This window comes from Heteronotia binoei, chromosome 8 (assembly GCF_032191835.1).
Source record: "Heteronotia binoei isolate CCM8104 ecotype False Entrance Well chromosome 8, APGP_CSIRO_Hbin_v1, whole genome shotgun sequence".
NCBI classification, from domain to species: Eukaryota; Metazoa; Chordata; class Lepidosauria; order Squamata; family Gekkonidae; genus Heteronotia; species Heteronotia binoei.
In genome coordinates, this window is record NC_083230.1 from 130,367,081 (window position 1) to 130,379,923 (window position 12,843).

Sequence of the window (12,843 nt, forward strand, 5' to 3'; positions counted from 1 at the left end):
CTCTGTTTTTTGGCTAGACTCTCCGGACGGGATTGGAAGCGTCGAAGCGGAAAGCCGGGATTCACCCACTGTGCCTGCCGTCCTGACTGAGGTGAGCTCTTTCCAGGTGGGGTTTCTTCCCTCCACTCTTCAAGGGTATGGGTGTGGAGGATCTCTTTAGACTTTAGGACAGCCCAGTAGAGTAGATCACTGCTCATCTCCAGAACAGGGGAAGTGGGCAAGAGGCAGCGTGGTGAGACAGCTGAAGCATGATGCTTCAGCTGTCTCACAGTGCCCTGTTGGGAGGGCAAGATGCGAGCCCTGGAGAACCTTAAAAGCCACCTGCGTTCCTGGGGTGTCAGCCTTTGAGAGTCAAAGCTCCCTTTGATAGATACAAGCAGGGCCAGTGATCTTTGAGCCTTTCTTTCCCAGTCTGAAGGTGAGGAGGGGTGTTGCAGAGGTACAGTGCAAGGCATAGACAGCTTTAAGAACGTAAGAACATAAGAGAAGCCCTGTTGGATCAGGCCAGTGGCCCATCCAGTCCAACACTCTGTGTCACATAAGAACAGAAGAGAAGCCATGTTGGATCAGGCCAATGGCCCCTCCAGTCCAACACTCTTTGTCACATAAGAACATAAGAGGAGCCATGTTGGATCAGGCCAATGGCCCATCCAGTCCAACACCCTGTGTCACATAAGAACATAAGAGAAGCCCTGTTGGATCAGGCCAATGGCCCATCCTGTCCAACACTCTTTGTCACATAAGAACAGAAGAGAAGCCATGTTGGATCAGGCCAATGGCCCATCCTGTCCAACACTCTTTGTCACATAAGAACATAAGAAGAGCCATGTTGGATCAGGCCAATGGCCCCTCCAGTCCAACACTCTGTGTCACACAGTGGCCAAAAAATCCCAAATTCCTTCAGGAGGTCCATCAGTGGGGCCAGGACACTAGAAGCACTTCCACTGTGGCCACCCAAGCACCAAGAATACAGAGCGTAACTGCCCCAGATGTAAGGGAAGCCATGTTGGATCAGGTCAATGACCCATCCAATCCAACATTCTATGTCACTCAGTGGCTAAAGCCCAGGTGCCATCAGAAGTTCACCAGCAGGGCCAGAACTCCAGAAGCCCTTCCACTGTTGCCTCCCACGCACTAAGAAGACAGAGCATTGTTGCTGCAGGCAGAGTGCTCCTTCTATAAGAACAGAAGAGAAGCCATGTTGGATCAGGTGAAAGGCCTATCCAGTCCAACACTCTGTGTCACACAATGGCCAAAAAAACCCAGGTGCCATCAGGAGGTCCACCAGAAGCCCTCCCACTGTGCCCCCCCTGCACCAAGAATCCAGAGCATCACTGCCCCAGAACATAAGAGAAGCCATGTTGGATCAGGTCAATGACCCATCCAGTCCAACATTCTGTGTCACATTAGAACAGAAGAGAAGCCATGTTGGATCAGGCCAATGGCCCCTCCAGTCCAACACTCTGTGTCACATAAGAACATAAGAGAAGCCATGTTGGATCAGGCCAGTGGCCCATCCAGTCCAGCACTCTGTGTCACATAAGAACAGAAGAGAAGCCATGTTGGATCGGGCCAAAGGCCCATCTAGTCCAACACTCTCTGTCACACAGTGGCCAAAAAACAACAACAGGTGCCATCAGGAGGTCCACCAGAAGCCCATCCACTGTGCCCCCCAAGCACCAAGAAGACAGAGCATCCCTGCCCCATACAGAGAGTTCCAACAATACCCTGTGTCTAATAGCCACTGATGGACCTCTACGCCATATGTTTATCCAATCCCCTCTTGAAGCTGGCCATGCCTGTAGCCACCACCATCTCCTGTGTTAGTGAATTCTATGTGTTAATCACCCTTTGGGTGAAGAAATACTTCCATGTGTTAATCGCACTTTTTTTACAGCAGGGGAGAAATGCTTCGGAGCAGCAAATTAGCATCTGTAGTGAGATAAGAATCCTTTGTCCCCTTGCCAGGAGAGTAACGTTTTCCTTTCCTTGCTCCAGCCCGACCCAGGAGAGAGTGTCGAGGAACCCCCTGCTGGGGAGAACGGCCACCACGACCTTTTGCAGTACCTCTCCGCCAAGAAGCGCAAAGATCTCTCTCTCCTGCTCCTGGAGCTGCAGGAGGCTCAGGAAGAAATCGCCTTTCTGAAAGGGCAGCTGCAGGACTCCGGCGGTCCAGCCCTCGAGGGAGACGCTCAGCTGGCAAGAAAATCTCAGGGCAGTGGTGCTGAGGAAGAGGGACGAGGAGAAGAGGCAAGGCTCATCCAGAGCCATTCAAGTAGCAGTTCGTTAACGACCGTGGAAATTCCAGAGGAGACACCTCCCGTGCTGGAGCTGGAGAGCCTCCCGGCAGAGGGTAGCCAAGCACTTCCGGAGACTCCCTTGGCCACTGCATCACAGCCCCAGGAGCCGCTCGGAAACGCAGAACCCCCTAGCAGCTGGCCAGAAGCAGAGGAATGCTGCAAGGAGGACTTGGAGAAGAAGGCCGCTGAAATCGAGAGGCTGCAGCGGCTGCTGGAGGACTCCGGCGTCGCCTTGAGCGCTCTGACCGCCGAAAGAGACCAGCTGCTGTCGCAGGTGAAGGAGCTCTGCTCCCCGGCCGAGCTGAAGGAGCAGGTGAGGCAGCTGGAGGGCGACTTGGCCGACGCGGAGAAGCAGCGCCTCTCCGAACACGAGAGCGGGCTCTCCCAGCTCAGCCTGCTGAAGGAGCAGATCCAGAGCCTGAAGAACGAGGCGGGATCCAAGGAGGTGAAGATGGAGGGCCTGCAGAAGGACCTGGATGAAGCGCAGCGCCGTCTCGCGGAGCAGGACCCGCTCATCGCCAGCCTGGAAAGCCGGCTGCGGAAGGAAGAGCAGGACAGGCGTGCCTTGGCAGACCGCTTGCGGGAAGCCTCTACTGAGGCTGAAGTCCTCGCCCAAAGCAACCTGTTGAAGGACACAGAGGCCGACAGGCTGCAGAAGCTCCTCTTGGAGAGGGCCTCCCAGGTGGAACGGCTTCGGTTGGCGGTGGCGGAGCGGGAGCAGCAGCTGGCGGAAGTCACCACCAGCATGTCCGACCGGATGGTGCAGCTGAACGAGGAGAAGTTCACGCTGGGGAAGGAGCTGATGGTCCTTCAGCAGCAGCTCGATCGGTTCCTGCGAGGGAAAGAGACGAGGGACCTGGGCGTGGGCCCTTGTGAGGAACCCGGACAGCAGGCTGAGGCGGGGAGCTCAGCTGGAGAGGAGCTGGAGGCCCTCAGGAAGGAAAACGAGCACGTGAGGAAGAAACTGCAGGCTGCCCTCGTCAGCAGGAAGGAGCTTCTGAACAAGATCCGCATGATGGAGAAGCCGCCGGACAGCGGGGAAGGGCAGCCAGAGGAGCCCAAAGACCTGGAGATGAAAGAGAGTGCAGCCGGAAGAGGAGGAGAAGAACCCTGTGAGACCAGTGGAGATGCAGGAGCGGAGGTGTCTCCCAAAAGCGAAGGCCAGCAGGTTGCCTCCCCGGGCCGGTCGCTCTCTGCCAAGGAAGCTGAGGTGCAAATCACATGCAGGGAAAAGGAACCTGCCGTGGCTGAGTTGCAAGCGCTGATTGCAGAACTGCAGCGAAGCCTGCGAGAAAAGGACGTCCTCGTAGGGACCCTGGAAGCTGAACTGGAGGGCCACACAAAGCAGCAGGCCCTAGAAAGTCGCCCCACTGACTCCGACCCAGAGGAGCAGCGGAGGTCTGCCCTGGAGGAGAAGGTCTGTGCTCTGGAGCAGGAGAAGGAGCAGCTCCAGAAGAAGCTCCAGGAGACGGTGGCCTCCCGCAAGGGAACCATGAAGAAGGCCCAGGAGAAGGACCGGCACCACCGAGAGCAGCTGAAGCAGCAGAAGGATGACTACAGCCTCCTCCAGGAGCGGTATGAGGAGCAGAGCAGGGAGAAGGAGAGGATCCACAATCAGCTCCGGCTGCTGCAGGCCCAGGTGGAGATGCTGGAGAAGCCCTCTGTTTCTGAGCCTCGCACAGAAGCTCTCCCAGAAGGAGCTCCGCAGGTGGAGGAACCTGACTGGGAGCTACCTGCAGGCTCCGAAATGGGAAGCTTCAGCCCATTGGCTGAAGGTGTCACTGTTGAACGACTTAAAGCGGAGCTGGAGAAACTGCAAGCTGAGAAAGGAGAGTTGGAAGCCCATCTCCACCAACTGGAAGAACTCCAAAGCAAAGGAAGAACTGAAGGCGTCGCCGTTGAAGAATTCAAAGCGGAACTGGAACAACTCCGAGCTGAGAAAGGAGAGTTGGAAGCCCAGCTCCACCAACTGAAAGAAGAACTCCAAAGCAAAGGCAGAGGAGAAGGCGTCGCCATTGAAGAATTCAAAGCAGAACTGGAACAACTCCGAGCTGAGAAAGGAGAGTTGGAAGTCCAGTTCCACCAACTGGAAGAAGAACTCCAAAGCAAAGGAAGAGCTGAAGGCGTTGCTGTTGAGCAGCTCAAAGCGGAGCTGGAGAAACTCCAAAATGAGAAAAGAGAGTTTGAAGCCCAGCTCCACGTCTTGGAAGAAGAGCACCAAAGCAAAGGAAGAGCTGAAGGCATCGCTGTTGAAGAACTCAAAGCAGAGCTGGAGAAACTCCGAACCGAGAAAGGAGAGTTGGGAGCCCAGCTCCACCATCTGGGGGAAGAGCTCCAACGCAAAGAAAGTGGTGAAAGCGTTGCCATTGAACAACTCAAAGCGGAGCTGGAGAAACTCCAAGCTGAGAAAGGAGAGCTGGAAGCCCAACTCCATTGCCTGGAGGGAGAGCTGCAAAGCAAAAAAGGAGCTGAAGGCGTTGCTATTGAAGAACTCAAAGCAGAACTGGAACAACTCCGAGCTGAGAAAGGAGAGTTGGAAGTCCAGTTCCACCAACTGGAAGAACTCCAAAGCAAAGGAAGAGCTGAAGGCGTTGCTGTTGAACAGCTCAAAGCGGAGCTAGAGAAACTCCGAACTGAGAAAGGGGAGTTGGAAGTTCAGCTCCACCACCTGGAGGGAGAGCTCCAAAGCAAGTCGGAGGCAGTTCTGCAGCTCCAGGAGCAGATGGGACAACTGCTGGCTGAGGCAGAGGCGGCAAAGGCAGCTTCTGAGCAGGCCAAAGCAAGCGCGACAAGCCTTCGGGCAGAGCTGGAGGAGAGCCGAGCTGAAATGGCCAGGAGGGAGAGCCTGAGGCTGCATCAGATGAGTCTAGAAGAGCAAAAGGAACTGGCGAGCAAAGAAGAAATGGAAGCTCTGAACCGCCAGCTGGCAGAGAAAGCAGAGTCCCTGCAGAACCTTCAGGCCCAGCTGCAGGCACGAGAGGAGGCGATGCAAGCCCTCCAAGGGCAGCTGGAGCTCCAGGCCAAAGAACAGACCCAGCAGCCTCAAGCTGAGCTGGCGGAAACGCAGCAGAAAGTGGCAGCGGAGGACTCTTCGAGGGCCCAGCTGCAGAGAAAGCTGCAGGCCGCGCTCATCTCCAGGAAGGAGGTGCTGCGAGAGAGCAGGCTGCTGCAGGAGGAGCTGGCTGGCACCAAAACCGCTCTGGAGGGCGCCTCCCACCGCTTGTCGGCGGCGGAGAGCCAGGCCTCTGCCCTGGAGAAGGAGAAGGGGGCCCTTCTGGAGAAGTTGGAGGTCATGGCCAAGGAACGGGGGAAGCTGATCGCCGAAGTGGACAAAGCCCTCGCGGAAAACCAGAACCTCTCCAGCTCCTGCGAGAGCCTGAAGCTGGCCCTGGAGGGGGTGACGCAGGAGAAAGCCCGGCTGGAGCAGGACCTCGACGCCCTGCGGAACTCTCAGGTCGAAGAGCTCTCCGAGTGGCAGCGGAAGCTCGGGGAGCTGCAGAGGGAGTACGAGACCCTCCTGCAGTCCTACGAGAACGTCAGCGATGAAGCCGAGCGGGTCCAGAGGGTGGTGGAAGGCGTCCGGCAGGAGAAGCAGGAGCTGTTCGTGAAGCTGAAGGGGGCGGAGGCGGAGAAGAGGGAGGCAGAAGCGCGGCTGCAGGGGGCTGAGCAGGAGATGGAGGGGATGAGGGAGAAGATGCGCAAGTTCGCCAAATCGAAGCAGCAGAAGATCCTGGAGCTGGAAGAGGAGAACGAGCGCCTGAGGGCGGAGGCTCTTCCCACGGAAAGGGGCCCGAGCCGGGAGGAAGAGTCCAGTGCCGTTCTCCAAGAAGAGCTAGAAAAGTCCAAGGACGACTGCCGGACCTTATCCAGCCGACTGGAAGCTCTCGGGGCTGAGAAGGACTCGCTCCGTCAAGAGATCCGGAGCCTGAAGGAGCAGCTGCAGGGCCAGGAGACGGGGAAGAGTGACACGCAAGACGAGGCCACGGTGGAGGAAAAGGCAGCCAGTTCCACGTTGGGGGCAGCCACGGCGGCAGCCGAAGGCCAAGCGGACTCAGCCGGAGCTTCTGAAGCTTTTAATGCCGAGGGGGAAGAGCGCAAGGCCGACCCTTCGTGCGACGAAATAAATGGCTACATCCAGCAAGTGGGGCAGCTCACCGAACGGGTGGCCCAGCTGGAGGAGATGAGGGAAGCGGAAGCTGAGAAACTGGGCAGGGTTTTGGCGGACGTGGAGGCCCTGGCGGGAGAGAGGAAAGGCCTGGAGGAGCAGCTGGCGGCGAAAGCCCAGGAGCTGGCAGCTCTGCGGGAAAAGGCTCTCCGGGTCGAGCAGGTGGAAGAGCAGCTTGCTGGAATGGCGGGGCTGAAAGAAGCCCTGGAAGCCGAGAAGGACGACCTAGAGGAAAGGCTCATGAACCAGCTGGCGGAGCTGAACGGGAGCATCGGCGACTACCAGCAAGACGCCGCGGACCTGCAGAGCCAGAACCGGCGGCTCCTCGCAGAGGCGGAGGCTCTCCGGCACTCGCTGAGCCGGCTGGAGGAGGAGAAGAGGCACCTGGTGCGGGAGAAGGCAGCCGCGGAGGCGGAGAGGAAGGAGCACGTGGAGAAGCTGCGGAGCGCCCGGAAGGGGGACGGCGAGCGCAAGACGCAGGCGAAGGAGCTGCAGGAGCTGCTGAAGGAGAAGCAGCAGGAGGTGCGGCAGCTGCAGAAGGACTGCATCAAGAGCCAGGAGAAGGTCAGCAGCTTGGAGAGGACCGTAAAGGCCCTGGAGTTTGTCCAGAGCGAGTCCCAGAAAGAGCTGGAGGCCGCCAAGAGGAGCCTGGCCAAGGCGGGAGGCGACACCGCGAAGGCCCGGGCCGAGCTGAGCACCTGCCGGGTCCTGCTGGACGACACCCAGAGCGAGGCCGCCCGAGTCTTGGCCGAGAGCCTGAAGGCCAAAGAGGAGCTTCAGGCCAGCCAGGAGCAGGTCAGAGCCCAGCTGAGGCGCCAGGAAGAGGAGCTGGAGCGGCGGCTGGAGGAGGAGAAGGGCAAGCACGCCAAGGAGCTCAGGAACCTGGAAGAGAAGCTGGAGGCCCGCCGGCAGGAGCAGGCCCGCTCGGAGGGGGCTTTGCGGGGCCTTCAGGAGGCCCTGTCCCAGAAGGACCGGGACGCCCAGCAGCTGCAAAGCAGCCTGAACCGAGCCCTGGCCCAGCTGGCCGCCTTCAGCCGCAGCATGTCCTCCCTGCAGGATGACCGGGACCGGGTCATCGACAAGTCCCGCGAGTGGGAGAGGAAGTTCAGCCAGGCCATCGAGAAGAAGGAGCAGGAGGTGCGGGCCAGGGAGGAAGACTGCGCTGCTCTGGAGGGTCAGCTGAAGCAGGCAGCTGCCCAAGTGGAGGAACTGCAGAGTCAGATTGTCAGGTAAAGGCTGGGGGTGGGGGGGTGGGCGGTGCAGTGTTAAACCCTGCAGCGGCCTTTAGGCCAGCGGTGGGCAACGGTAGCTCTCCGGATGCTTTTTTTTTTTGCCTACAACTCCCATCAGCCCCAGCCATCGGCCATGCTGGCTGGGACTGATGGGAGTTGTAGGCAAAAAAACCCCACATCCAGAGAGGTACAGTTGGCCGCCCCTGCCCCAGAGAACCACAGGAAGAAGCAAGGACAAACCAAAAAAAACCCTGGAAGATTAACCATGTCAAGCATGAATTTTCTGAGTATTAATTTAGTAGGCATTTTGTGTTCATACTTCCCCCCTCCTCCTTTCTCTTATCCCTCTTTTCTGAATAAAGATCTCTCTTCAAAGTTCCCCCACCTGTGGACTCTCAAGGATGCAGGATATGCAAGCGATCTTCCTATTGTAAAGCAGAAGTGCCTCTCCCCCGAGTTCCCATACATATCAGCAAGTCAGGAATGTGTGGGAACCGAGAGATGTTATAGTATCCAAATGGGTAGTTGATAGTACGCTTTGAACCTTCTATGCTATTCGCATCTGTATGTTACGTTTTGAAGCTATCTGAACTTTGTCTTTGAAGTAGCCTTTAAGAGGCCGGGCCATGTAACATTCTGTATCACTTCCAAGGTACCGTTCCTTGGGCAAGTGTTGGATTATCAATAAAACGAGCCTTTGATTTAAACAATAGCGCGATTATTCGAAATGCCGATGCTTGACAAACGGAGTCCCAAATACTAGAAGCTGCTACTGCTAAACCTGGTCCCCAAAACTCTCTTGAAGGTGAAATCAGCCTGAAGAATAGATTTTATATCTCAGTATTGCATCTGTTTCATTATCATCGCAGTAAATTTCAAACAGTCGTCTGAAACTTTACTTGCTTACATGGGACTGAACGGACGAGGACTTTGGTTGTTATAATTTATGTTTGACCGTTTACAGTTTACTGTGATGATAATGAAAGAGATGTAATATTGAGATACAGAATTTATTCTTCAGTCTGTTTCGCCTTCAAGAGAGTTTTGGGACCAGGTTTAACTGCAGCAGCTTCTAGTATTTGGGGCTTCGTTCATCTTCCACAGTTTTCCCGGTTTGTCCTTGCTTCTTCCTGCGGTTCTCTAGGGCAAGGGTGGCCAACGGTAGCTCTCCAGATGTTTTTTGCCTACAACTCCCATCTGCCCCAGCCGTCGGCTGTGCTGGCTGGGGCTGATGGGAGTTGTAGGCAAAAAACATCTGGAGAGCTACCGTTGGCCACCCCTGCTGTATGTCACACAGGGGCCAAAACCCAGGTGCCATCAGGAGGTCCACCAGCAGGGGCAGAGCTCCAGAAGCCCTCCCACTGTGCCCCCCACAAGCACCAAGAAGACAGAGCACCCCTGCCCCAGACAGAGTTCCATCAATACCCTGTGGCTAAGAGCCATAGATGAACCTCTGCTCCATGTGTTGATCCAATCCCCTCTTGAAGCTGGCTATGCTTGTAGATTTGCCTCCTTTGCAAGTATTCCAGGGGTGGCCAACGGGAGCTCTCCAGATGTTTTTTGCCTACAACTCCCATCAGCCCCAGCCAGCATGTCCGATGGCTGGGGCTGATGGGAGTTGTAGGCCAAAAAACATCTGGAGAGCTCCCGTTGGCCACCCCTGCTGTAAGCTGAAGCAGCCTTAGCTGATCTCACACCTTCCTTCCACCTCTGAGGGGTCTCTGGAAAGGCTGCCATGATCAACGTGTTGGAGGAGTTGTGGATGGCTGGGGCCCAGGAAGGGCTGTGCCTAATTCTGCCTTCTTTGCTCCCAGCCTGGAACGCAGCAAGTCGGCCGGGGAGGCCAGCTCTCGGAAGGAGATTCAGCAGCTGCAGAAAGAGACGGAGCGACTGGGGAAGGAGAACGAGACGTTCGCGCTTCAGCTTGAGGAAGCCCGGCGGTCGCTCGGCGACGCCCAGAGTCAGCTCCAGAAGCAGAAGTCGGAACTCCAGGGCCTGAGAGAGCAGCTGGCTGAAGTGGAGGGCTCCTTCGCAGAGTGCAAGGAAGCACGGGAAGAAGCCGAGACGGCGGCGAAACGTCAAGAGGCCGCCCTCCGGGAACGCCGATTCCGCCAGGAGCAGCTGGAGACGGACTTGCGCTCCTCCAAGGAGCTGACGGACAAACTCCACGAAGAGATCAGCGGCAAGGAGCAGAGGATCGTCAGCCTACTGGCCGCCCAGGAGGAAGCCGTCGCCGCGGCCCTGTCGGAGTCCCAGCGGCGGCACGAGGAGGAGCTGAAGGCGATGGAGAGCAGGATCGCCGAGGCAGTGGAGGAGCGCGCGGCCTCGGAGGACGAGAGGAGGAAAGCCCTGGAGAAGGCGGACCGCCTCCTGGAGAAGCTGAAGAGCGCCCGGGAGGAGAGCAAGAAGCACAAGGCCCAGCTGGACTCCTTCACCAAGTCCATGTCTTCCCTGCAGGACGACCGGGACCGGGTCCTGGGAGACTACCAGCGGCTGGAGCAGGGCCACCTATCCGGCATGCTGGAGAAAGACCGCCTGATCCAGGAGGCGGCGGCCGAGAGCAACCGGCTGAAGGAGGAGATCCGGGGCCTCCACGGCCGGATGGACGACCTCCACGCTGAGAACGCCAAGCTGGACGCGGAGCTGATCCGCTACCGGGAGGACCTCAACCGGGTCATCGCCATCAAAGACGGCCAGCAGAAGCAGCTCTCGCGGGCCCAGCAGGAGCGCATCCAGGCCTTGGAGGAGGAGAAGGCGGGCGCGGAAGCCCTGCGGAAGGAAGCGGAGCAGTCCGCGGAGGCCCTGGGGCGGGAGAAGCGCCGCCTGGAGCAGGAGGCGAAGGGCCTGCGGGCCTCTCTATCCCAGCTGCAGGGGGAGGTGGCAGCGCTGCAGGAAGGCGGGCCCCTGCTGGAGCTGCAGGCGCGGCTGCAGGCCCAAACCGAGGAGGCGCAGGAGCTGAGCGGCCGGCTCTCCCTCGCGCAGCAGCGGGCGGCCGAGCTGGAGGAGGAGCTGAGCCAGGCGCGCCAGGCCGCGGCCCGGCAGCTGCGGGAGGCGGAGGCCGTGACGGCGAAGGAGCTGCGGAGCCTGCGCCACGACGCCGGGCTCATGCGCAACGAGGCCGAGACGGCCGAGGAGCGGGTGGCCGAGCTGGCCAGGGACCTGCTGGAGACGGAGCAGAGCCTCCTGGCGGCCGCCGAGGAGAACCAGGACTTGAAGGCCCAGCTCCAGTCCTTCGGGAAGGCCATGAGCTCCCTCCAGGACAGCTGGGACCAGGCCAACGACGAGCTGCGTGCTGCAGAAAAGAAGCACGCCGCGGCCTTGGAGGAGCAGCAGTCGCTGGTCCGGAGCCTACGGGAGGAGAAGGCCGAGCTGCTGGAGGAGCAGAGGACTCTGGGCCGGGAGAGGGCCGCGCTGGCCTCCGAGCTGGCCGCCCTGCGGGCCTCCGTTGAGGAAAAAGGCCTCCAGGCCCAGCAGCTCCCGGCCAAAGAGGCCGAGCTCCTCCGCCTGACCTCGGAGCTGGAGAGGGCCTCCGGCCAGGTGAAGTCCTTCTCCCAGGCCATGGCCAGCCTGCAGGATGAGCGAGACCGCCTGCTGAGGGAGCTGGACAGGAGCCGCAGGGAACACGAAGTCAAGCTGCAGTCGCCTCCGGCCGCTTCCGTCAGCCTCGCCGAAGCCCAGAGCCTCCGGAAGGCCCTGTCCGCTCTGCAGAACGACCGGGAGCAGCTGGTGAGTGTCAAGTTGGTGGTGCTGGTGGTTGGATTTTTATTATTTATTAAACTTATGAATCGCCTCATCCCAACCGATGCCAGGCTCGAGGTGATGTACAGACAAACCGAAAAAAATAGTGGAAGATTAACAAAGTCCCAAAGAGCCGTGCAGTGGTGAAGTGCGTGGACTCTTACCTGGGAGAACCGGGTTTGATTCCCCACTCCTCCACTTGCAGCTGCTGGAATGGCCTTGGGTCAGCCAGAGCTCTCGTATCTGGGAGAACCGGGTTTGATTCCCCACTCCTCCACTTGCAGCTGCTGGAATGGCCTTGGGTCAGCCAGAGCTCTCGTATCTGGGAGAACCGGGTTTGATTCCCCACTCCTCCACTTGCAGCTGCTGGAATGGCCTTGGGTCAGCCAGAGCTCTCGTATCTGGGAGAACCGGGTTTGATTCCCCACTCCTCCCCTTGCACCTGCTGGAATGGCCTTGGGTCAGCCAGAGCTCTCGTATCTGGGAGAACCGGGTTTGATTCCCCACTCCTCCACTTGCAGCTGCTGGGATGGCCTTGGGTCAGCCAGAGCTCTCTTATCTGGGAGAACCAGGTTTGATTCCCCACTCCTCCCCTTGCACCTGCTGGAATGGCCTTGGGTCAGCCAGAGCTCTCTGATCTGGGAGAACCGGGTTGGATTCCCCACTCCTCCACTTGCACCTGCTGGAATGGCCTTGGGTCAGCCATAGCTCTCGCAGGAGTTGTCCTTGAAAGGGCAGTTTCTGTCAGAGCTCTCTCAGCCCCACCCACCTCACAGGGTGTCTGTTGTGGGGGGAGAAGATATAGGCGATTGTGAGCCACTCTGAATCTCTGATTCAGAGAGAAGGGCGGAGTATAAATCTTCAGTCTTCTTCTTCTTCAAATACTAGAAGCTGCTGCAGTTAAACCTGGTCCCAAAACTCTCTTGAAGGTGAAACAGACTGAAGAATAAATTCTGTATCTCAATATTACATCTATTTCATTATTATCACAGTAAATTGTAAATGGTCAAACATAAATTATAACAACCAACGTCCCCGTCCATTCAGTCCCATGCAAGCATGTCCGTTTCAGACTTGACTGTTTGCAGTTTACTGTGATAATAATGAAATAGTTGCAATATTGAGATATAAAATTTATCCTTCAGGCTGTTTCACCTTCAAGAGAGTTTTGGGGACCAGGCTTAGCAGTGGCAGCTTCTAGTATTTGGAACTTGGTTAATCTTCCACCGTTTTCCCGGTTTGTCCTTGCTTCTTCCTTTGGTCCTCTAGGGCGACATATCTAGGCGATGTGCAACAAAAGGTACACGTAGGCTCACGAAAAGCAGTAATTTAAAGCAGTTGCAACCCAATACCTACTTTATAGTGTGCTGTCATTCTGCTTTCCAGGCATTGGGAGCCGTTTCCCCCT

At 57.7% G+C, this 12,843-nt stretch overlaps 1 protein-coding gene across 1 annotated transcript in view; it reads left to right on the plus strand.

Moving 5' to 3' along the window:
* GOLGB1 (golgin B1) overlaps positions 1 to 12,843 on the plus strand; it is a 59,677-nt gene that overhangs the window by 25,007 nt on the left and 21,827 nt on the right. The window contains 4 exon segments of the mRNA XM_060244493.1: positions 18 to 91; positions 1,999 to 4,075; positions 4,889 to 7,694; positions 9,512 to 11,423. Of these exon segments, the coding sequence (XP_060100476.1) occupies positions 18 to 91; positions 1,999 to 4,075; positions 4,889 to 7,694; positions 9,512 to 11,423 (6,869 nt within the window).